The sequence below is a fragment of the Pseudopipra pipra genome, chromosome 8, assembly GCF_036250125.1.
Source record: "Pseudopipra pipra isolate bDixPip1 chromosome 8, bDixPip1.hap1, whole genome shotgun sequence".
Lineage (NCBI taxonomy): Eukaryota > Metazoa > Chordata > Aves > Passeriformes > Pipridae > Pseudopipra > Pseudopipra pipra.
The window spans coordinates 27330852-27353058 of record NC_087556.1 but is presented as its reverse complement, the minus strand read 5'-3'; the positions used below and the strand labels follow the sequence as shown (position 1 = coordinate 27353058).

Genomic DNA, 22207 nt, shown 5'->3' with positions numbered 1-22207 from the left:
ATGCAAAACGTCTTGATAGTACAAAACTGAGTAGCTTTCCAGCCCTGAAGCTGAAACAGTAACATTCAGTCCCTTTCTCAGCCTTCTTTTAACTGCAAGAAATGTGTTCAAACCAGCTCTTAAAGCCAATATGTGACTTTAGAAGCCAGTTTAGTTAAAAACTGAATGACTGGTATCTAATCTTTCTTGACTGTCAGTGTTCAAGGCCAGGCTGGATGGGGCTCTGAGCAACCTGGTCTGGTGGAAGGTGTCCCTGCCCATGGCAGGGGAGTTAGAACCAGATGGTCTTTAAAACCCTTTCAAGCCAAACCGTTTTGTGATTCAGTTATTTTGAAACATTACAATTTCAAACACTGACCACTGGCATGGATTCTACATCCAACCATATTGTTTGCTGCAGGTATGTGAGAGAAGATATTCTACTCTTACCAGCTTACACCACTGGTACACTTAAGTTACTTAGGGCAGACTTAAGCTACCATGAAGAATTAGACAAGTCTGAAAGTAACCCTACTAAATGGCTAAGAGAAGGCAGTCAAGTTATTCCCTTTAAAAATATTATTAAAAGCACAGTTTTATAACACTTCTCCACTGAGATTTCTGTTGTTTTTTTTTTTAACAAGAACTATGAGGCAGTGGTCATGTTTGTGTCTGTTGTCATCTCATTCTGTGAACACCAACTGTTTTTTTTATCTTAGGAGTAGGCTTTATATATATAACTTTCTATTACAAAATAAGAGATTTTCCCCAAACATTCTGTCTCAAGCCAATAGATGTCAATACTGGTGCCCTAAATGCACAGTACCTGATTAGTGGATTTCATGAGGATATAGTTGGTGACCTTTCCAAATGGGAGGCCCAAGTTAATGACATCATTCTCCGTGCAGCTTCCCTCAGGGAGGTTGCAGATGTGAACAACTCGACCCAGTGTAGATTTTCTCTGGGCAAACTGGGAAAAAAATCAACTCAAACCAATGTTTTTATCTTAGATATTCAATCTACTAGATTAGATACTACATTTTTGCAAAAAATGCTCTGCTCTGTGTACCTGTTATTAAGGACAAATATTCTTCTTTTAAAACTTGCATTTTAACATCCTGGTTTAGAAATACAAATGTTTAGAAATACATGTTTAACTGCAGTGCAGGTTGCTATGGAGTCTCCATCCCTGGATATTTACAAAGTCCAGAGAGGATTTCTAGAGGAGATGCTCCCCTTCAAATAGGATTAATGATATTGCTGTAAAAACTAACTGCTCACTGCAGTCCCTGCTGAATTTATGGATGTCAGAAATCAGTTTAGGTGACTACAGAGGTGTTCAGGACAGCAGGGGCTGAATTTAAATCTTTCTTCTGCCATAGTGGAAAAGACTGGGCCAGGGGTAAAAGTGATCTCATTTAACTCGTGAGAGGACACACAGCTCTACCTCGAGTCAGAAAACCTTCTACTTTCCCCTCTCATTGCAACAACACGCAGTAGGAGGGACTTCTGCCCTGGGGGCACAGTCACCACTGGACACGTCTCCCAAATTGGTCACTGACAAGTGACCATGTCTCCCAAACTGGGCTGGCACAGGCCCATAGCACCGGAGTGGTAATTGCTTTCCAAGGGTGGAAGTCTATTTTAGAGTGCTGGGGCAGTTCCCAGAGAACTGCCCATCTCTCTGACATGGAAAGCAAGCTCTACACTCTCTATGCAAAGAGGTATCAGGGTATACCCAGACAGAAAGTTAATGTACCCCAGCTAATGACAAGCAACAAATCAGTCACATGGGATTAAATCTTTCCAGACTACTTCCATGTTTATGACCTCTGCTGTTAGGATTTTGCTGGAGAAGTAACTCTACCTTCAATTAAAATTGTGCCATTCAAGGGAAGATGCAAATCATGTAATCTTGTGGGATCAAGTTCACCAGAGCCATCGCAAATGTTTGGCTTGTCAGCAAGTTCACAAGTTACAGAGCTAATGTTATCTTATTTACACCTTCATCTCATTGCCTTCCTTCCAGGCTTCACCACTTAACCATTTGTGTATTTTTGCTGCAGCAAGACCCTGCATTATACAGTGGTCTGCTACTTAGCTTGCATCTCACAGAGCCTGCCCAGGTGTGTAAGGTAAGTCAAAGAAGTGCAAAAGTCCATAAGTAAGATATTTTCTCTAGCAGAAAAATAACAAAGATCTGATCCCGAGAAAAAGATGAAGCAACTCAACTCCACTGAACAGAAGTGATGTCTGTATGTATCTGGCATGGCAGCATGTAGCACAGAACAGAAGAACACAACTATAGCCAGCAGAGGAAAAGGAAACAGCAAATGCAGTCCCAGTGCACAAACACCCCAGGTTACTGGGCATCTTCTGTTTATTTTGTTAGATCTGGTAAAAGATAGTGTGTAAGAGTCTATGGGACTAGACTTGGCTGTTCTCTACGTTGGCTCCAGAGCCCATGTTCCAACACACGGTCCTCAGTACATTAAATCAAACAACTGTAAGTTGCTACCACTTCCCCACAATTGGCAATGGCTTAAATTAAAATGCTATGCCATAAACCTGCTGTAATTTATGATTAAGAAGTGGTCACATACTCATGCCAGAAGTCAACAGGCTGTATCAAGCAATGATCTTGTCAGCTGATTGCAGTTAAATTGGATCTATTCATTAAATAGGGCTGTAAATCACAGCCAGAAAAGGAATATACAGCTTCCAAATCCACAATCAGGAAGTTAAAGGAGCTGTTGCGTGACAAGTGTTGAATGCATTTTTCAATAAGATTCTAAGTTAACTTGCTTTGTAACTGATGTCTATGGGGGTTTACCAATGCAGCTTTTACCAATGATATTACAAAAAAAAAAAAAAAAAAGATGCACAGCAGTGAAATGCACCTCATATAATTTGTAATATTATTTCACCAAATTATTACAGCTTTTTTTGTTTGTTTACTTCTTGTTTTTCAAGTTCTTTATCCCTTTCTTAAGCTTCACATGAATTTTTTTAAAGACAATAAGAAATGGCCAATCTCATCTCCCCAGTGCTAATGTCTCTCCATGCCCGAGTCAAGACTGGCAGCATTTGCCTTTTAAAGACGGATAGAGTTATTTGCAGATGGACAGCACAGAGCAAGCCCTTCCAGAAATCTGAACACTTTGTTTATGATTACATGCAGGGTCAAGTATAATCTCCCACTGCTCAGTTAAATGGCAGCAGCTTAGCTGAAAGTGAATACTACCGTGCAAAGGTGCAATAAATTATAAGCCACCTGGGTTGCAGAGTGAATGACAGCTGGCAAACTCGGTCTTAACACCTCTAATATAGCTCCCTGTTCATCTGATGAGCTTCTGAAGAAAAAAAGGATTTACAGGAAAATCAAAGTTATTGTTTCTTTTATCTCTCATAATACTGCAGGTCATTCAGGAGGAGGATTTCTGCAGGCAGCTTAAATGATAAATAGTGACAGATTCTAAGGAGAAATGACACTGGTATTAGCAGTAATTTCATTTGTTGAGAAGTTGACAGACATGATGAAAAGGAACATTCCTCTGCACCCGCTGCTACTCCACCTCTGACCTTGGAGGCAGCTGTCATGAGCAGCTCTGCTCTTTGCTCCCCTGCACACACAGTGTCTGTGACAGGCAGAAACTAAAACCCCTTCAAATAACCTCTTGCACAGTAAAACTGCATGGTAGAAAATTGGTTGGATTAAGGAAATCTGGGTGACCTTCCTGTAAGCAATGCCTGTTGCAAAGCAGAGTGGCACAGGGACACAACTCAGCCTTGCTTTTCAGAGTGTCTGAGACCACATCAGGATATATACACAAAAGCTAACAAGGTGAAAACTTGAACCCCTGGATTACTGCTGCTATTCCATGAACGCCCTAACATAAGTTCTTGGTGTCTCCAGCTTTAGCTGCAGCTTTCTGATATGTGATGAGTTTAATTTTAACCTAGCAACTTTGTATTTTCATTATGAATATGATTTGCTTTTATTTGCCTTTTTTTTCCCCTTCTAAAATCTTTCTGTTTTGTTAATGTAAGAACCACTTCTAATGTTGTTTGTTTTTTTTTCTGGCATTTTTTGATTAGAGCTAGGAATTCAAGCGTGCATTAGAGCAATATAACTGGGGACCTGTATTGAATGCAGGGTGGGGACCAGTACACCTAAACCATGGAAGGCTTTACACCAAAGCAAACTTGCTGATAGGCCAGCAGTGGCAGCAGATGCTATAAATACTACACTAAAAGAAGCTAAGGAAAAGTTAGTCCAGTATAATGAACTGATCTGGAACCTCCAGGTGAATAACAGTGAAGCTGCAGCCACTATCTTTGCCACTGCTGCAACCCGGGAGAAGGACCCCAGTGTGGGAGAGGCAGAGAGCAATTGATATAAATAAATAACCAGAGAAATAGAAGGCTGCTTAATGGGATAGATATTGAGAGTAACTAAAGACTAATCCAAATATTCATTCCAAGCTGAAGCTGACCTCCCTGGGTTGAAATGACTCAGAAAATGAGGGAGAAAGGTCAATGGGATACCCACAAAATCATTCACCCAGCTGCCCAAATCTCCCTGATAAGAAAACAACTTTTAGCACTGGAAAAGAAACAAAACAAAACAAAAACTACAATCAAACTCATATTTGGCCAAAATCAAAAGCATAAAAGAGCTGCAGGGAAGTTGAAATAACAGACTGAATATTCAGATTATTGTTTGAAAGGAAGCCCTTGGGGTTTAAATTCCAGTAAGCAGAAGTGACTTCTACAAGAACCTTGACACAGAGATCAGTTTGCTTAGGTACTCACTCTTACCCCTGATGGAGGAGAAGAAAATGTAGGACCTGGCTGGCCAAAGGATCTTGCTGGCGTAGTGATAAAAGATGTGCCGACATTTGGTGGATAATCTAAATAATGGATTACACACATGAAAATCTTGACTAATATCAACTGCATTAATGTGCTCAATAAGCAGTGCCCCATTTACATAGTAAGTAATTTCATAGCCTCTACACCAAATTATACACTGTTTTGTTGTACTGTAAAAAACAGTCACTGTTTGAAAGAAAAATAAATTCATACTTAGAAAGGCACAGTATTGGCTTTTAACTTTTCTGTGCACAACCTCTCAAAATTTTTCCTTGGAAACTTTTATCACTTTTCATTTAAAAAGCCCACTTCTCCCCAGAAAGTGAATTCCCTTTCAATTAAAAGAATTGTTTTTAACTATTGCACATACAACCATTTACCTTCGATACTAGGTGGATTGAAAACTGCTGCATTATTTGGTGATAAATGCAATGTTCCATCTGCTGAGCTTAACATACACCGGATACCAGTGCTGGAAAAGAAAGAAAAGAACTTTAGAAGCATGCATAATGTGCCATAAATATTCAAGCTTAATTATTAGGCAGCAAATTCCCAGTGTAAAGCCACTGAAGTAAGCAACGCTCTGTTAGCAGTTCAGTTTGAAGAGTGACTCTAAAATAATACTTACTTATCTGAAAAAGCCATACATTTTTGGATGTGAAGACTTCCCTTAATGTGCTGATCCCAGTCCTATGTTGAAACAAAGAAATGATGAGCACGGGAAAAATCCTGAGACAAATTTAAAAGAGATTATTCCTCTGTTCAGTTTACCTTATTCTAAAACCAATACTGAGATGCTAAAGATCAAACCATGTGATGCTGGAGCCAAGCATCCAATGCATTATTATTTATCCAAAGCATTATTATTCATCCAATGCATTTTCATTATTTGTAGGTTGAATTATAGGTTACTTTACAAAAGCAGAGCTTCTCTGTATTTACTTTTAAATTCAGTATATTTCAATTAATTAAGTTACTTCACTCTAGCTGAAGAGCTCATCCTGCAAGGTGCTAAGCATCCTCAACTCCTGCAATGTCCATAAAGAAGGTGTTCAGTACTCGGGGCAGCTGCAACGCTGCTTATTATTTCAATAGATTAGCAGCATTTGTCAAGGTACATTCAGCTATTTACACTTCTATGATCCAACTGAGACAGTGCATTAAACACCACCTAACAGACCCACTGAAACTCACTGTAATAACATTTCCCCTGCTCTTTCTAAATGTTTAATGAAAAGAAGAAATGCCCAGCATGCCCTACACAGGGGCTACTTCAGCCCAGCCCTGTAGCTGCAGTAATCACAGCAAACCCTTTTGCAAGCAGTTGCTAGAAGAGTAAAAGGGAAAGCTGAAAGCAAATACATTCAAATATCCCAAAGCCCCAGGGTGTGTAAGTATCAGGTACTATTTCATTTGCTGTCCATTTTCCTTTCTACATACATGTTGTTGTCATTTTATTGTCAGGCCACCACGAGCATGAGAATACATGCCTTTGTGGTTAGGTGCTGGTCCCGTGATATGATAGAAAGGTCACAGGGACTCGTACAGGGCTCACCAGGAAAGCAGAACAACACCAGCCAAAGCCCATGGATAGCTGTGGGGCTCAGAGGGCCACAAAAGTGGCCATCTCCAGACCTGATCTATATAACATGACTTAGCACACAGGCTCTCTGGGGATCTGGGAAGCTGTTTCTCGAGGGTGAAGTTGAACTTGGAGCTCCCTTGGCAGTGTAACAGAGAAGTAGGAACATGGTGTGCACCACATGTCCTGAGCAGCTTCTTTGCTTCCAGGCCAAAGTTGCTGCGGACCTTGAGCCCTAAATTTTCCTGAGACATATTAGGAGGAAGAGATCCCAACAGAGGAATTATTAAAATAATTTTATCAAAAAATGTGCTGATTTGTGTAAGCAAGCTGCTTCCACAAAGCTCTTAGGGAGAAGCCCTTGGGATCAGAAAGGGAGAAGCAGATGAAACTGCAGACGTGGGGTTACAACAGTGGTTTGAGAATTGGGGGATCAGCTTCAAGCTCCTCCCCGCCTTGCTCTGGGCCCATGAGGTGAGCTGTGACCTCAGCCCAGACCTCATGCCAGCGCTGTAATCTCACCATCTTTCACGGCAAGATGCGGAACAAAACCAGATCTCAAAACCCCAGTAACTGCCATGAAACAGATGCATAACACCCTAAGCCAAATTATGACTCTCTGTCTCTGCTTCTCTCAGGGCACCTCGGCTGTGATGGACACTGGCAGCGAGGGGTGGCAGGAGCTGATGGCCAGATCAGTCACCCTGTAGCCTGTTCAAGGGTCTGAGCTGTGCCCCAGGGACGCCCTAAAACCACCCACCTTCAGATCGAAAATCTTCTTGTCGCACAGGGCACAGACGTGGGGGAAGTGGAGAGGGGCCACGCCACGGAGGTCACCCAGCTGGTGTGGCGGCAGGGAGCGAGTGGTCAGGTCGGGCACGCTGCTGCTCTGCTCCTCCTTCTGCCTCATGCGAGGGCTGCCGAAGCTCTGTGTGCTGTGGTTGAGGCGGCCGAAGGCGGGGGGGGCGGCCGCGCTGAACTTTGTGTCAGGTGTCGGCTCTTCGGGGTTGTACAGCTCGTTTCTTATTTCATACTGCTGCTGACTCGCTGACGGCCACAGGCTGTCGCTGGGCATGAGGTCAGGCTTGTTTTGGCTGGGGAAATTAGGGATGTTTTCCCACTGGTTGCTTGTACCACTGCCATGCAAGACGGGGCCGGGATCTCCTTTTGAATGGGAGCTGGTGTGCGGGTCGCTGGGGAAGGCCCGTGCTGCCCCGTGCTGTGCTGCCGCCCCGTAGGACTCCTTGGGAAATGCTGCCGACGCCTCATGCTGCAGCTGGCTGGGAGCCCCGAAGTGACCCTCGTAGCGTGGCCCTGCTGCCGAGGCAGCAGTGTGGGTCCCACCAGCGAGGAAGCTGTGCTGGCTGGACTGGTCGCCCTCTGAGGCGTACGCCTGAGGGGTGGCCGTGGTGGCATTTTGCTTGTTGTACTCATAAAAGCCCCCTGCAGTGGCGGATGTGGAGGCACCCGCCTTGTTGAGGCCCACCACCACGGGTTGCTGGCCAGAGGTTGGAGCCATGACACCTCCAAAGGGGCTCATGACAATGGCATTGGGGGCCTGGGCCTGCACAGGCCCCAGGCCGCTCCCTGGCGTGGCTAGCACTGGGCTCTGGGCAGGAAAGGCAATGCCACTGGAGGGGAACCTCGTGCCGGCGATGCCGGGTCCCTGCGGTGGCCCCGCGGCGTGGCCCTGTGGGGCGTTCATCACGGTGGGGTGCCTCAGCTGGTTGAAGAGTGGCTGGGACATGGCCACTTTGGAGAGAACCTGGTTAAGGACGGTGGCAGCAGTTGGGTTGTTGGTAACGGCTGTCTGAGCCAACTTCAGCCTGTGGAGCGTGAGCTGCGCCTGGAGCTGGGCCAGCTGCAGGCTCGCCGGCGAGGGGAGCAGGGGGCTCGGGGCGCCAACAGAGAACGGGCTCTTTTCCAGGAGCTTGGCAGCACTGCAAGGGATAAGGATTTGGGTTAGCCGAATTCACCCCCACATCTACCTACACTTGTCTCATCTTAAAGCCCAACATGGGATACACAGCTGCTTCCAGAGATTTAGCTTACCTAAACTCAGGGAAAGCAAGAGGGTGATTGAGAACGTATCCATAACAAGCCATCTTCCCCCTCCACATCTGCTGCTGCATCCCTTTCAATCAAAAAGCTACAAAGCTCATAGGGGAGAAAACTATGCCGAAGATCTCACTTTAAAGCCCTCATTGCATCCCTCATCAACTTCTGGATCAGGCCTTCAGCTCACTTTAAGTACCCATGGGGCTTATGCTTTTAATGCAGACCAGGAACAGAGGCCACACAGACCCTCCCACACCATCCTCCAATCAACAATTTTTCCCCTTTTTGCACTTCATGCAACCACCAGCCTCCCTGCTGAGACATCACTGCTCCTGACTGGTTTTGTGATGTTACCATTTTTCCCTTTTCCCACAGAACAGGAGGTTGTGAAGAAAAGGACATCAAATGGGACTATAAAGCCAGCCCTATAGGTACTTCACACCTAGCACATCTGGCTGCATAAAGCAAAATGAAATATACCACAGGCATTTATTTTGTTTACAGTTCTCATGGAATTAATGTCCACAGCAGCCTGTTCTATAACAAAGTATATAGATTCCCTGTTGAGCAGATGCAAATAGAGAAGAGGAAAAAAAAAGTGAACTATCTGCCAGAAACTGAAGTAACTATGAACAGACTGTCCTGAAGAGTTTTCCCTGTTCAGCTGGAATGTAAGGCAAAATTTCTGCAGTGCCAGCTGGTAAAAATCAAGGTCTTTATACTTTCTAGAAATGAGAGGTGCACTCAGTGTTCTCCTTCAAGTCCCATACATGGGATGAATGAATGATTACTAAATTGCCTGCTTGAATTCCAGAGCTGAGAAAATAGGAGATGACATTTTCAGGCACATGGTGGTTCCTTGCTTTGGGAAGCACCTTTGGAACACCTCACCACTTCACAGCATCACCACCAAATTTTCCTCCTCCCACCTTGTCAAATCTTGCAAACATAAACCAGGAAAAAATAAATCACTATGGGTAAAGTGAGTGGTGAGACACTGGCACAGGTTGCTCTGAGAAGTTGTGGATGCTCCATCCCTGGAGGTGTTCAAGGTCAGGTTGGAGAGGGCTCTGAACAAGCTGGTCTAGTGAAAGGTGTCCCTGGCCATGGCAGGGAGGGTTGGAACTAGATGATCTTTAAGACTCTCCCAACCCAAGCCATTCTATGATTCTATGAAAGTCTAGCAAAGTTACATGCAAGCAAAATGGAAAATACTAGGCAGCACTAACTTCCAGGCAGCTGCACCCACCCTGCTTTTATCACTCCCCCTGCACCCCTTCAGGTTGCCTCCTGCATCATCTGTGGCAAAGCAAGCCTGGTCTCTATGCACCTACACCACCCCATGGCCACACTCCCTCCATATGTCATGCTGCCTACATGTGGATACCATCAGCCATGTCCATGCCCCACCAGAAAAATGTTATCTTTCCCTTTCCACCACCAGGACCTCTGCTCACGGACAGCACAGCTACTCAGTGCATTACAAATGGCTGTTCGTTCTGACAATGAGAGCAGAGAGCACTTACACAACAGGGATGTGGTCCAAAGCTCAATTAATTTATATTGTAAAAACGTATTGGGTTTCAATTGAGGCCTTTCAAAGTAGCAGGAGCTATGCATCACGCAACCCTCACTGTTAATAATTGGCCAATTTGCTAAACTGCATGGATGAAGTTGTAGTTAATGATAAATGTCTTGTCAGCATGCTACATTTGAAAACCACAAATTAGGAAAACATCTGCTTAAATCCAAAGTATGACTAAGAGAAAATGAATGGGTTTCATATTTAACATTTAACTTCCACTAGCAACTGCAAGGCACATCTGTCTCCCAAAATACAAACCGCCGTTTGGATAAGTGCATCATTATGTAATGACACCACTCCCTGCCAGCACAAGCTGACACCAGTGCTCAGCTTCAGAGCTGAGGTGCCTTTTGTTTTCCCATGTGGTTTCCATCACTTACCCTCTGACTTTCACTTAGAACACAGTTTGCTGTAAATTTGATTATGGATGAGAGTCAGGGTTCAAGGACAGTCAAAACAACATGGAAGCTTTCAGAAACCCCAGCCCCAAAAACCTGTGAGATCCTGAGGACCCATAAAAGCTACCAAGGAGTCCATGTGGTGTGAGGGGCTCAGCAAGCAGGGGATGTCACATTGTGACACATATTGTCATCGCTGAAGGGGACATGGTCTGACCCTGTGCCTGGGCTCTATTGTGCCACCAGCATCTGGAGTGTCCTGACTTATGTTGTACTGCGAAGGATTTGCCACAGTCCTGACGATTGTTCCATTTTGTAGCTGGCTATACCTGTTCTTCTTTAAGTAAGTTGCAAAAGTCTTCTAAAAAGTTTTATAGAGCATGCAAATAAGAACTGCCTGGTGGTCTTAAAATAAAAAGAAAAGCCAGCAGCATATATTGTTTTCAGGCTCAGGAGCCACAGATGACTCCTGTTACCAGCAATACAATTCCACTGTGCTGCAAGCCTACGCAGCAGTGAGCATATCCCAACAGCTGCAGCCACTTCCCAACTCTGGCAGCTGGCTACCTGCTGGATGGAGGCACAGGCTCCTTCTCTCCAGAGGAACATCTCACTTGACACTGCCACAAGCCCTGAAGCTGCCTCAGCCTCATATTTTGACCAGATTTGGAGCGCTGTCTTTAAGAACCTCCCAGCATACAAGTAGTGCCCTGTCAGAGCACCCCCCGCTGAGCAGGCCTGGGCACTTGCTGCTCCCCAGCTCTCACTCCCGGGATCTGCTGCCAGGCATGGGGAAGGCAAGGCCAGGAATGCCCTGCACAGCCACATCAGCCACCTCAGACAAACAGTCTGTGGGCCCTGCTGTGGAGCAGCACCCATCGGCTTCATCCCTGGATTGCAAGCCAGCAGTGGGAAGGTCTGGGACTGCAGGAAACCTCACCTGCAGGAAAATGAATGCCATAAGGAGAAGCCACAGCCTCCAATCCACTCACAGAGGGACAGAATTAATGAGGAGAGTGGCTCCCATCCAGCAATAGGTTTGGGAACAGCCACAGCTTCAAAATCCATGTCTGTTATGAATTTCCAGATTTCAGGGTGTTTCAGGTTGCAGAGTTAGCTTCCCACAGCAGAAACAGAATATTTTATCATCTAATCAAGGCAAAGAAGGAAGGGCTTGTTCATGGGTCAGTGGGAAAACCAGATATGCAGATGGGAGGTTGGGAGAAGCCCTGTGTATAAAGCATCTTTCAGAGAGACACCCAGATTTGAGGTTTTCTGTTCTGCTACGAAATACACAACATAAGAGATGCACAAGGCCAGCATGCACAGGTTTGAAAGTTTCTTTCCCTCTTTCTGTTCTACAAACATAATGCTTATGTATTTGATAACACATTTTTGTAAATAACCCTGCCAGAGATTTACTAAACTACTGGAAAGTGCAAACACAAAGTGAAGATAGCACTAAAACATTTTGTGGGGGCCGTTCACCACTCATACACACACACTTCCCACCCCAGCTCGTCCTCAGGTTACCAAAAAGCAGCCCCCACCTGCTCGTGGGGGGTCTCTGCTCTAAGATGATTGAAAGCAGCTGAATGAAGCTCTCATTCTCCGTCCAGTGCTCAGGGAATTGGCCTGCGTCAGACAAAGTCAGCTCTATCCCGTGCGAAACATTCCTGATTATAAGGTCAGCAATGTAAAAAGTAAACAGAAGTTGTCCTCTGCGATTATTTATTTAACATCCACTGTACAGCTGGCCTGCACCAGCAATCTCTTGCACAACCAGGAAAGCCAGAAATGGTCTTTCTTTGCTAAAATACTCACAGGCAGGAGTGCTGCTGTACAGTTTCCACACAGAAATCCATAATCCAGGTGAGTTTTCACACTGCTCTGGGAGATAGGAGTTGAAGTGGTACATAGACTACTACAATACTCACAATGAGATTGCAAACACTGGCAAGGTCATATTGCTATAAATCAATTCAGCCCATCTGCTATCCCTGTAATCCTTATTATGCTTTTAGCATCCAGAAACAGAGAGCAACACAGCATCAGAGGTAAGGTATCTAGATGTCTCAATTATTTGAGCCATCCTGTCTACAAGAGTGATGAAAAGGCCGACCACAAAACGTCTATCAGAACAGACTAACAACCTGGAGCTTGATTTTCAAGTATTAGAACTAAGGGTTTTCAAGTGCTGCCCAGCACCTTTCAAAATTAAGAAATAAATAAAAAAATCTGAATTAATAAAGTGATGATCTGAGCTGGAACTATTTATTTAGGAATTTACACCCAAAGATATCTGAAATACTGCATAGAGTGTGAATTAGAATACTTAAAGTCCCACAAAAAGTAATTCGTAGCAGTGCAGAATTTGTTTTCTTGCATTTTCCATGAATCTTGTATATCTTCTAAGATTTCTACATTCCCTTCCCTATGTCATATTTGCTTTTATATATAATTACACCTACCTGTCAAAATTTTTGCAAGAAAAATTTTTAATATTTTTTTTCCAAAACATACACTTTTTTTCCCCAAGCTGTTAAAATTTCAGAATTAAAGTGGCCAACGACATTAAGACACCCAAGTATTCTACATGTATCATCACCTGCACTAACACAGTACACATTTGAAACCATGTTTGCAGTAGCATGCTGGTTTCTAAAGCTGTTTCTGAATCAATTTTTCTAACAGTGAGCAAACTATAAATTTGTAATCCAGGAGTCTTGAATACATTCAACAGAACCATTTCCTAATTATCCAAGCACAAAATAAATTATATTCTGTTATGCAGAAATGTGAATATCCCTTCCCTGCAACGTATCATTTATGCAAAACACACGAGGCTGCCTTCTCTAAACTCACCCAAAACAATTGGCGCTGTATTAAAAAAGCAAATAAAAAAAGCCTTAAAAATATACAGATCAACTGTTAGATAGACAAAGTTGGCAAGACAGTTTTCAAAGAAAAATGCAGCATGTGACAGTACTTCACTGAAATTATGTTTGTATGTGAGGAAAGAATTCAGCCTCTTGAGTACAAGGAAACTGCAGAGTCATGTTTCAAACACCAGTAGGAGTAAAGACAAAGTTCAGCAATCTCAACAACATATATTAATTATAATAGTAATTAGTCATTATACTAATAATAATTATATTATAATTACATTTTATGTTATGTTGTTTTGCTGATCCCATTAATAACACAGGGTTTATTTTCATTTTTGCTTGTTGAATAAATCCAGAACTTATGTAACAAAGACTGGAACAGTGGTTATAAAATGGATACATGAACTTTTTCCTATACTTCTAGACTGTTTCTGGCCGATACTAAATGAGTGTTCACTTTCTCTTCAGCTCTACAGAAGTATTTTCTTTTGGTTTTAGTAAAATTGCTTTCTTGGTCAGAAAAGCTTGGAAAGACTGCTGAAAGAAGAAAAACCCTCCACCTTTATAATTTGAGCTCTGAAATCATTTATTACTAAACTTTTTTGTGCTGAGTTATGGTTAGAAATTATTAAAAAAAAGAGATCATGTTTCCCAGCTAATTATGGGGAGCACTAAAAACCTTAAGCTACTTTAATACATGTATAAGCTGCAAGTAAAACCCTTCTTATCCCAAATAATGATTTCTAAAGCCCTCCATTATACTACTGAGAGAGGAAAATAAAACATCAGCCAATGTATACACGTGCTTTGCCAAGTGAGTTTTGCATACATTTGGCAATGCTAAACTTTATCATCTGGACAATTACCCAGCCTAACAGTTAGCAGGAAGATGAAATGTAAAATGTTATCACAGAGCTGCTAACCTCGATGTTTACAAAGCTGATAGAAGTTAAGTGCTTGGCTCCTACCAAGAGTAGGAGTTTCTACTCTTGAAACTTTCAATCCAAGATGTTCTCTGCCAAGCAATTTTCACCAAGAAAGGGACAAGATAAAAGGGCAGAACATATGGCTCTATCTTGGATAACAGTTCATTGTGATCACAGAAATAAAATAGGAAATGATCTTAGGAGGATGGTTAGATGGCTCACTGCTGACAGCATAAACCAGTCTGCCCATGCACGCAGAGAAGGGCTTCTCTCACCGTCCTGTAGCTGCTATCGTATCTTCTCTACAATCATCCCAGCTCCTTTCTCTGCACATTTTGTATTGTGTATTGTGTTTGTTTGTAATGCCCAGTCTGATTGCTTTGCTTCATAACAGCACAGCCCCTTCTGTGGTTCCCTGTTACACTCAGCCACTTTCCTGAAAGGATATTGCCCAGAGATGCTGGTTAGGAAGAATTCCTGGAGCTCAGCTGGTCTGACTTCCCACACAATAAAGAACAGCTCAGTTCTTGCTTCTTTTGACTATCCAACAGATTAACTGTACCACCGTTTCATTTTGTCCTCATCAGTACTGCATCCGGGTTACATCGGATCCAGCTTGTCAAGATTACTCTGGATTCCCATGCTGCCTCCAGAGCACTTGTAAATCCTCTCCTCTTGGCACCAGCTGCAGATTTAATGGATGCTTTGCTCATCCAAGTTATCAATGAAAGCATCAAATAGACTGAGGAGTGTTCCCAGTAAGGGAACTGTGGTGTACTTTCCTTTTGCTCTCCAAACATCAGTAATTCAAGGATATCTTACTCACCTTGCAGCTTTGCTTTGCATGCTGAAGAGATCATGCTCTTTCCTCCCTCACAGTCACTTCTGTTCAAAAAAAGCTACTGTTCTACATGCATTTGCAAGAATTAAAGGGTGGATCATCTCTGGTGAGACTGATTTCTTATTAACAACTCTTGCTCTATAGTTCTGAGAGAGTTGTTTTGGATTGTTGTTTAAAACCAATCCTGGCTTCTTTGCAACAACATTTGCTTCTATTGCATTTAGCTGCTTTCAAATGCTGAATACAGTGCCATAAAAAACAGTTGGCACTTTCAATGCCAGAACAACAATGCCAGGTACCATCAAAGTCTGCACCTGGCCATCACACTTCCTGTGTATGTTACCCACTATACACTTCATACTGAAAATTTGTCTTTTATATTGTGTATAACTCCAGATTGTACACTAGGCTTATTTCTGCCTTACCCCATGCAACACATCTCTCCAAAAATATTTAATTCCGCGAAGTCCAGCTCTTTTCAAGTAAGGGATATAGTCTAGCAAATGTACCACCTAAACCTAAGGCTATATGTAATGATTTGCAGAAGTTGCAAAAATTACTATATTGTTTCATGATATTTAAATGTTGTTTGGTTTTGATGATGTGCCACAGTATGTCAAAGGTGTCTCTGAGAATTAGTGTGCACATCAGAACACTGGTCTACATTTTAAATTTCAATAGGCAGCCATACTAATTCCTTTAGTTATACTGCAACCATCTAGCTGCAACTTCTTCCTAAGGAGATTAAATTCTTTATTTACGGAAGTTAAAAGAAATGTATTTTTTAAAAATTGTTTTAAACGTATGCTAAAACTTGCCAGAAACAGCTATAGCACCAGATCAGTGCCCTTGGTAACATACTGCAAAGTTCTAAATTAGCAGAGAAATCATGCCACAGTTTTGTGGAGCTTTCGGGGCGTGCTGCGACATTCCGGCAGTGCCACACTGCGCCTGCCTCCCCAGCGCCCTTCCAGCTCTTATCAGCCAGGCTTCAAATACCCCTTTACCATGCAAAGTCCACAGGTCGGATTATCCTTGCCAACCAGCATCCCAGCAGGGCTCCTGTAAGGAAGGGTCCTCAATAACCTCATCACCCGAACAGCCACAGACCCTGTGCAGATGATGGTGTCCGGGTGCTGTGCGTCCGTGCCCCAAGACCCTCCTGCTCCTGCCCCAGGCTGCAAACTGACGGCGACTTGCCAGGAGGCTGAGGAGCACAGAAGACCTTCTGTGGGGCGAGAAGCACAAGAAAAGGTGGTATGGACTGTAACGCAAACCCACAGGGCGAGCAAAGAGGCAGGGACAAGGATTAGTGTTGGAAGAGCCAGGGAACTCCGGCTGGAACAGGGCAAGCAGCTCCACCAAACACACCCCTGCTTTGGGGACGGTGCCTGCTGCTTTGCCACACGGCCTGGTGTTCGCTGTGCTGCTCCAAGCCTCCCCTCGAAAATGAAAGAAATCTGGGCAGAAATTATCTGGAAAGCTTATGTTAATAAAAAAAAAAAGAGAACACAGCCTTTAAAAAAGAAGAAAACAAGTCAGAAACCCTTCAAAGGCTTTTTACATGAGCACGTAGGCAAATGCCCAACAGAAAAATAATCTTTGACGTATAGTATTTACTAGAAAAGATATTACAGTAATATCTCACCACGCCTCCTGCTAATGTGTTTTCTGCATAGTATTGTTAACTACTACAAAAATAATAAGTTTGAATGTATCAATATCTCACAGTGCCTGGAGGCACAGCTGTTTTCATTTTTATGTTTAAAGTAGGAGCTATAATGTGGTAGGCAGATAATTCCTCATTTGAATAAGCCATTTCTATTTCACAGTAACATAAGACAATATAAAAGCCCTTTTACCAAGGTAATATCTTCAGTTTGTAGACAGGAAAATGACATATAACTGTGGAAGGGGTAAAGTACTAAGAAGGATTTTTATTTCTAAAGTATTTTCATTTGTGCTCAAAGGATTGTCATTTGTGGAAAAAAAACCCCCAAAAATATTAAACTCACTTTTGATTTTTAACTATTAGTCCCAATGATACACTTGGAAAGATTAATGAAAAAGCATATTAGTAAATTAAATCTCTAGGAGAACATGAGTGGCACAGGCTACAGAAATCGCACGTAAACCTGAGCTCTTCTGTTTGTACCCCAGGTCAGCCGAAAACTGACAGCTTGGGACTACAAGTCACCCAGGAGCATCACAGTCATTTCATAATTAATCCAGGATCCCCATCTCCTCTAAAAACTGTTTCTATGCTGTGTGTTACCAACCAACATACACAAGAGCGCACAAAGAGAAAGGCTGAAATGGCTCCTATCTGAAGGGGCCAATATGAGTTACTTTATCGCTAATACTGAAAAGTAGGCAACTTAAAACAATAAATCTAAAAAAAACCCAACAAAAACCCAAACCAAAAAACAAACAAATAAAAGAAAAAAAAACCAAAAAACCCTCATAAAAATCCCCTCAAAGCTTCACCTATTTTTCAATCGGATTTCTGATTAGAAAAACAGAACCTCTGAACCTCTGTGGATTTCCTAAGATATATATATTACATGACTATATACTTAGGCCTATTTTTTGGTTTTCCTTTTATGTATATTTTAAAACAATATAAATGTTATAACTTCTTATTGTTTAGGTACCTACACGTATTACTGACATACATAAATTATACATGAGCCTTATGAAGCCCAGACCTAAATCAGCTCTTACTGAAGTGTGCTGCAAAGCCTTTCCTGATTTCACTGTAGCAAGAGCAATACTCCTGTATCTCGTTTTGGTTATATTTAATTTAAACACAAAACATCAAAGAAGTTTGCTCTCTTCAGAATACTCTGTAACTCTAATAAACTTTTCATGATCTCTTTGAAATCAGCCTTTAATACTGGGCCATAATACGCTGTTACGCAGAAGTAATATGCAGCATATTGTAGCCTAGAAGCTTTCATTATCTGTTTTGCAATGAATGTTGCTCACTTTTTTCTTTAATGCACCCTAATTTCTATGCTAAAGAAATTTTAATGTGAATCTTAAAAGATATATACGAGGTTTTCTTTATTTTTCTTGCGTTAAAGGGCAACAGTTGTATGAATCAGACCTGAACACGTTCCTTCTGGCAGAAAACAGCCTGTGCCAGAACTGCTGCAACTCTTTGGCTTTGAGAAGTTTAATTTATTGTCTTGAATAATAAACTGCCATTCAATCAACCTTGTGAAACAAAACATAAAACAGGACCATGCTTAAATTTTGAACAGTGACCAAAGAGTTTTCCACAAAGGAAACAAAATTGGGAGAGGCATTTTATATTAAATAATGTCAATTATTTTGTTCTCCCTTTCTGTCTGCCTTCAGTATTAATTAGGACTAACTGACAGTTAATATGCTCTAAGCTCTGCATGGTAAAATTGATTAGTATACTAAGATGGAAAATAAGAATCAGATTTTGATGAAAAATATCAGGTTTCAGAGCACTGCATGTGGCAGCTGTGAGCAAGGAAAAAGTGTGAAGATATTAACCCATCCACGACACCCAGCTGGGCATTTGCCCAGTCCTGCTGACAGAACTGTCAATGGAGATGGCCGGCCACTACTTTTTGGTTAAGTACTGCACTATTTCCTCTCAATTTTTCTTGATGGTTTTGTCCATTTTTACTATAATGAGCATGCCCTGCTCAGTAGCTGTTGTCCAACTGTCTAAGAAGCTTACACTACAAAACGCTCTGGGACTCAGATTCATTTTTTGTGTGAAAAGATGTCTAAGAAAGTTATGAGCGCTATTGGTTTTTTAAAAAAAAAAAAAAATTCTTTTAAATTATCATATTTATTTACCAGGTTTTATTTCTGAAAATAAAAAGCTATCTTGAAGTATAAAGTAAAAGTCATTAAAAATCCCCAAACAATAAGATGATAAACCAAACAAAAAATAGCAATGTTGCTCTGATTCTTCTTTTTTTTTATTCCAAGGAACTCTATTCATAGCCTAATGAAGGCATTTCCAAATTCAAACGTCTTTGAAATGTTTTGGTGGTTTGACTTCTTTCACGTTTTGTAAATAATAATTTGCCCACTACTTGTAAACAACATTAATATAGTTCTGCTTTGTGCCTTCTCACACAGACTATGAAGCTTATTACAGGGCAGCTAACCATGGCAAATCAATAGGATACAATAGGGTGTGGAATGTCTTTTAAAGTCTAAAAGCCCTGTATTACAAAAAGCTAAGCACGATAAGAAGCTACTGCACAAACCAGATCGTATCGTTAATTTGAAATCCCAGTTAGCCGTTGCCGCCAGAGCTGCACTTGCCTGTCTTTTCCCTTTGCTATGGAAAGAGCTGTATTTAAAATTAAACTTTAAAGATCGCTAAGATACTCTGGCAGATCGGCGTCCCTCCTTGCTGGAGACGGGGGACACGGGCATTTCAGCGCGGTGGTGGGAGGACACGGATGACACGACATGATCTTACCTTCTAGCAACATGTAGGGCTGTCGGGAGCAGCAAGCGGGTGCGGAGCAAGCGCGGTCAGGAGCCGATGTCAGTGTGGCGCACATGCCTCCTGGTAACATCCCACTGGCATTCTACCTGCTCTCTGTGCCCTGGCTATTTACAAGCTTCCTTCCAGAAAGTCACAACTTTAGGAATGAAAAAAACCCACCCCAAATGGAGGACTGGAAGGCGGATCACGTGACCGCCAGGAGCCGGTCTTGTTGCATTACACGCAGCAAGTGTGGATGGCAAACAATATCAGTTGATGTTTATGCCATATGTTCTCGGCCTCTTCACGTATCGGCACCAAAATCCTGTTTCCATACAGCGCAGTAGGGATCCTACTGGGAAGAGGGTCACAGTCTAATTAGGCAAACTGCGGAAAAAACACAGCTCACTAACGAAGACCAAGAGGGACTGACTTTCACAAAGCAAGTCCTTGCTCTGGAAGGCAAGAAACATTACCCAGCCGAAGTTTCAAAAATTTCTTAAAACGCGCTCGAATACATCACATCTTATCCCCTGAGCAACCTGTCCATGTTCAGGCTGGCTTCTTCCTAAGGACAGCTGAGGTTTTGAGCAGAGACAGTGCTGATACTTGGGCTATTGCTTGAGTCAGCTGTCTGCCTGCTCGGAAACGTTCAGCAAGAAGGAAACTCCTCATCCAGTGCTAATCCACTGCCCCAAAAGCGCACGAGTGTTGACCTGTGCCACACATTCTGCTGAGACTCTAAAGCAAGGGCAAGAGGCAACACAAAGCCTGCACATCCATAATGCAGTCTGATGAGTTATCTCAGCAGGTCTTTTCTTGTTGCAATCCACCTTTTCCTTGTAAACCAAAGCTTTTCAGGTAAGTTTTGCACTTTTCTAAACCAAAATATGTCGTGCCTTACATCTGGGTGGCAAAATTAATGATCCTTCCCATATTTCACACTATTCAGAAATTAACATAGACAGAAAACCTGATATTTTCCTGTTCCTGTTTCTAACATGCAAAAGTATATATGTGAATTAAGAAATAAATTCTGTTGTAAGGAAATAAATGAGCTGTTCTCTCATATCCAAAGATCAAAACAAGGCCAATATTCCTATTTTTGCCAAGGGTACATTAGCCTCTTTAGTCCATCAGATGATGCTCCTTACAGCAAGAGCTTGTTAAACTTCCTTTTTCCAGCATTAGTCTGGAAATTAGTCTTTTGTAATAGCAGTAGCATTCTGTATGTGACATGAGCCTTCTATGGAAGATGCCATTTCCAAAATTACCTTGCAGTAAGGCAAACTAAATCAGCCTGTGAATATGCACCTCTTAGGGGTCTCCATCCATGTTTTCTAATTTTTTCCTTGCCTTCTTTCTTCCTTCCTGTGCCATGTCAGAGAGTTCTCCCCATCCCTCTAAAGGAGCAAACTATTGTTCGAGTTTCTGGCTTTTCTCCAAATAAAAAACCACAATGTTTGAGAGATGGCAAGGACCGTGACTGAAAGGGGAAAGGCGTTTAACAGGTGGTCTAAGGGGGTTCCTTCCACATACAACTCCCATCAGGAAACAGCAGAAAATTCAGGGGAAGTAGAAGGAATTAGTAAAAGCTACAGGGCTTTTCTACAGCCTGTCACATCACCCCCCGGCACAGACGCCCTCACGCTCTGCTCTGCATCTGCATTTCATTAAACAGGGCGAAGAAACACAAACCAACTTTCACTTGAATCTGAACTCTCCATTTCATGTCAACCTCAGGACAGTCATGCGAAACACATGTGGTGAGTTCAGCCTGGGAACTGTGTCGGGACCTTTCCGGCTGGGAGCAGAGCTAATCCTCCCCACTGCCCGCATATGGCTCGTGACCGAGCACTGCAGGTTCCTCCCTGCCCGCAGCTGCCGGCCCAATCGGCGGCACGGGCAGTGCCGGCCAACTGCACTGTGTCAGCAGATGGAATTGCACTTTTTCCACCGAGTCAAAGCAGGCCAATGACGGAAAGCAAGGCGAGTAACATGGGCGATTTGATTTCAGAAAACGCTACCTAACTCATGGGCTGCGTGGTCGCCGATCTCTCTGGAGAGGGAAAAAATTCACTCTTTCAGTTCTCTGTGTTCCCTAACCTGCATTTTCATCTGTCATCAGATACTCGAGTTTCCCTTCACACCCAGGGAAAGATCTTGCCCCAAAACAACGACGTTCCAGGCAATCTGGCAAGTCTCATCCCTGTGGCATGTCCCTGCCTCATCTATTTGCTGAGCTGGAGGATAAAAAAAACAAAAAAAAAAGAAAGAAACCAGCAGCTAGTCCTTTCCCTGCTTCCTCACAAGGAAAGACCTGCCATTCAAATTAAATGACTTAACATTCACTGTTATGTGCTTTTTCAGCTCTTTTTGCAACCTTAAAAGTGATCAAAAATAAATATTACTTTTGAAAGCTAATGTACTTCAGAGAGACAGTGAAGTCACTCAGTTGGTTAAATTTCAGCTGGGAGCATCTTCATTGTTCTCAGATAGTCTCAATACCCACCTTGTCGGCACATGCAAGGTCTCCCAACTGCCTAATGCCCTCCTTTAAGGTAATATGATGCTCCCAGGGGCTGGTGA

At 42.7% G+C, this 22207-nt stretch overlaps 1 protein-coding gene across 6 annotated transcripts in view; it reads right to left on the bottom strand.

Moving 5' to 3' along the window:
- Positions 1-22207, bottom strand: part of RBM20 (RNA binding motif protein 20) — a 100567-nt gene that overhangs the window by 15155 nt on the left and 63205 nt on the right. For 5 of the 6 annotated variants that reach the window (XM_064663281.1, XM_064663282.1, XM_064663284.1 and 2 more), the window contains exons 2-6: positions 7197-8376; positions 5483-5544; positions 5235-5326; positions 4795-4892; positions 806-949 (exon numbers count right to left, since the gene is read on the bottom strand). In XM_064663281.1, the coding sequence (XP_064519351.1) occupies positions 806-949; positions 4795-4892; positions 5235-5326; positions 5483-5544; positions 7197-8376 (1576 nt within the window). The remainder of the gene's footprint in view (positions 1-805; positions 950-4794; positions 4893-5234; positions 5327-5482; positions 5545-7196; positions 8377-22207) is intronic. The other variant, XM_064663283.1, reaches the window with a different exon arrangement.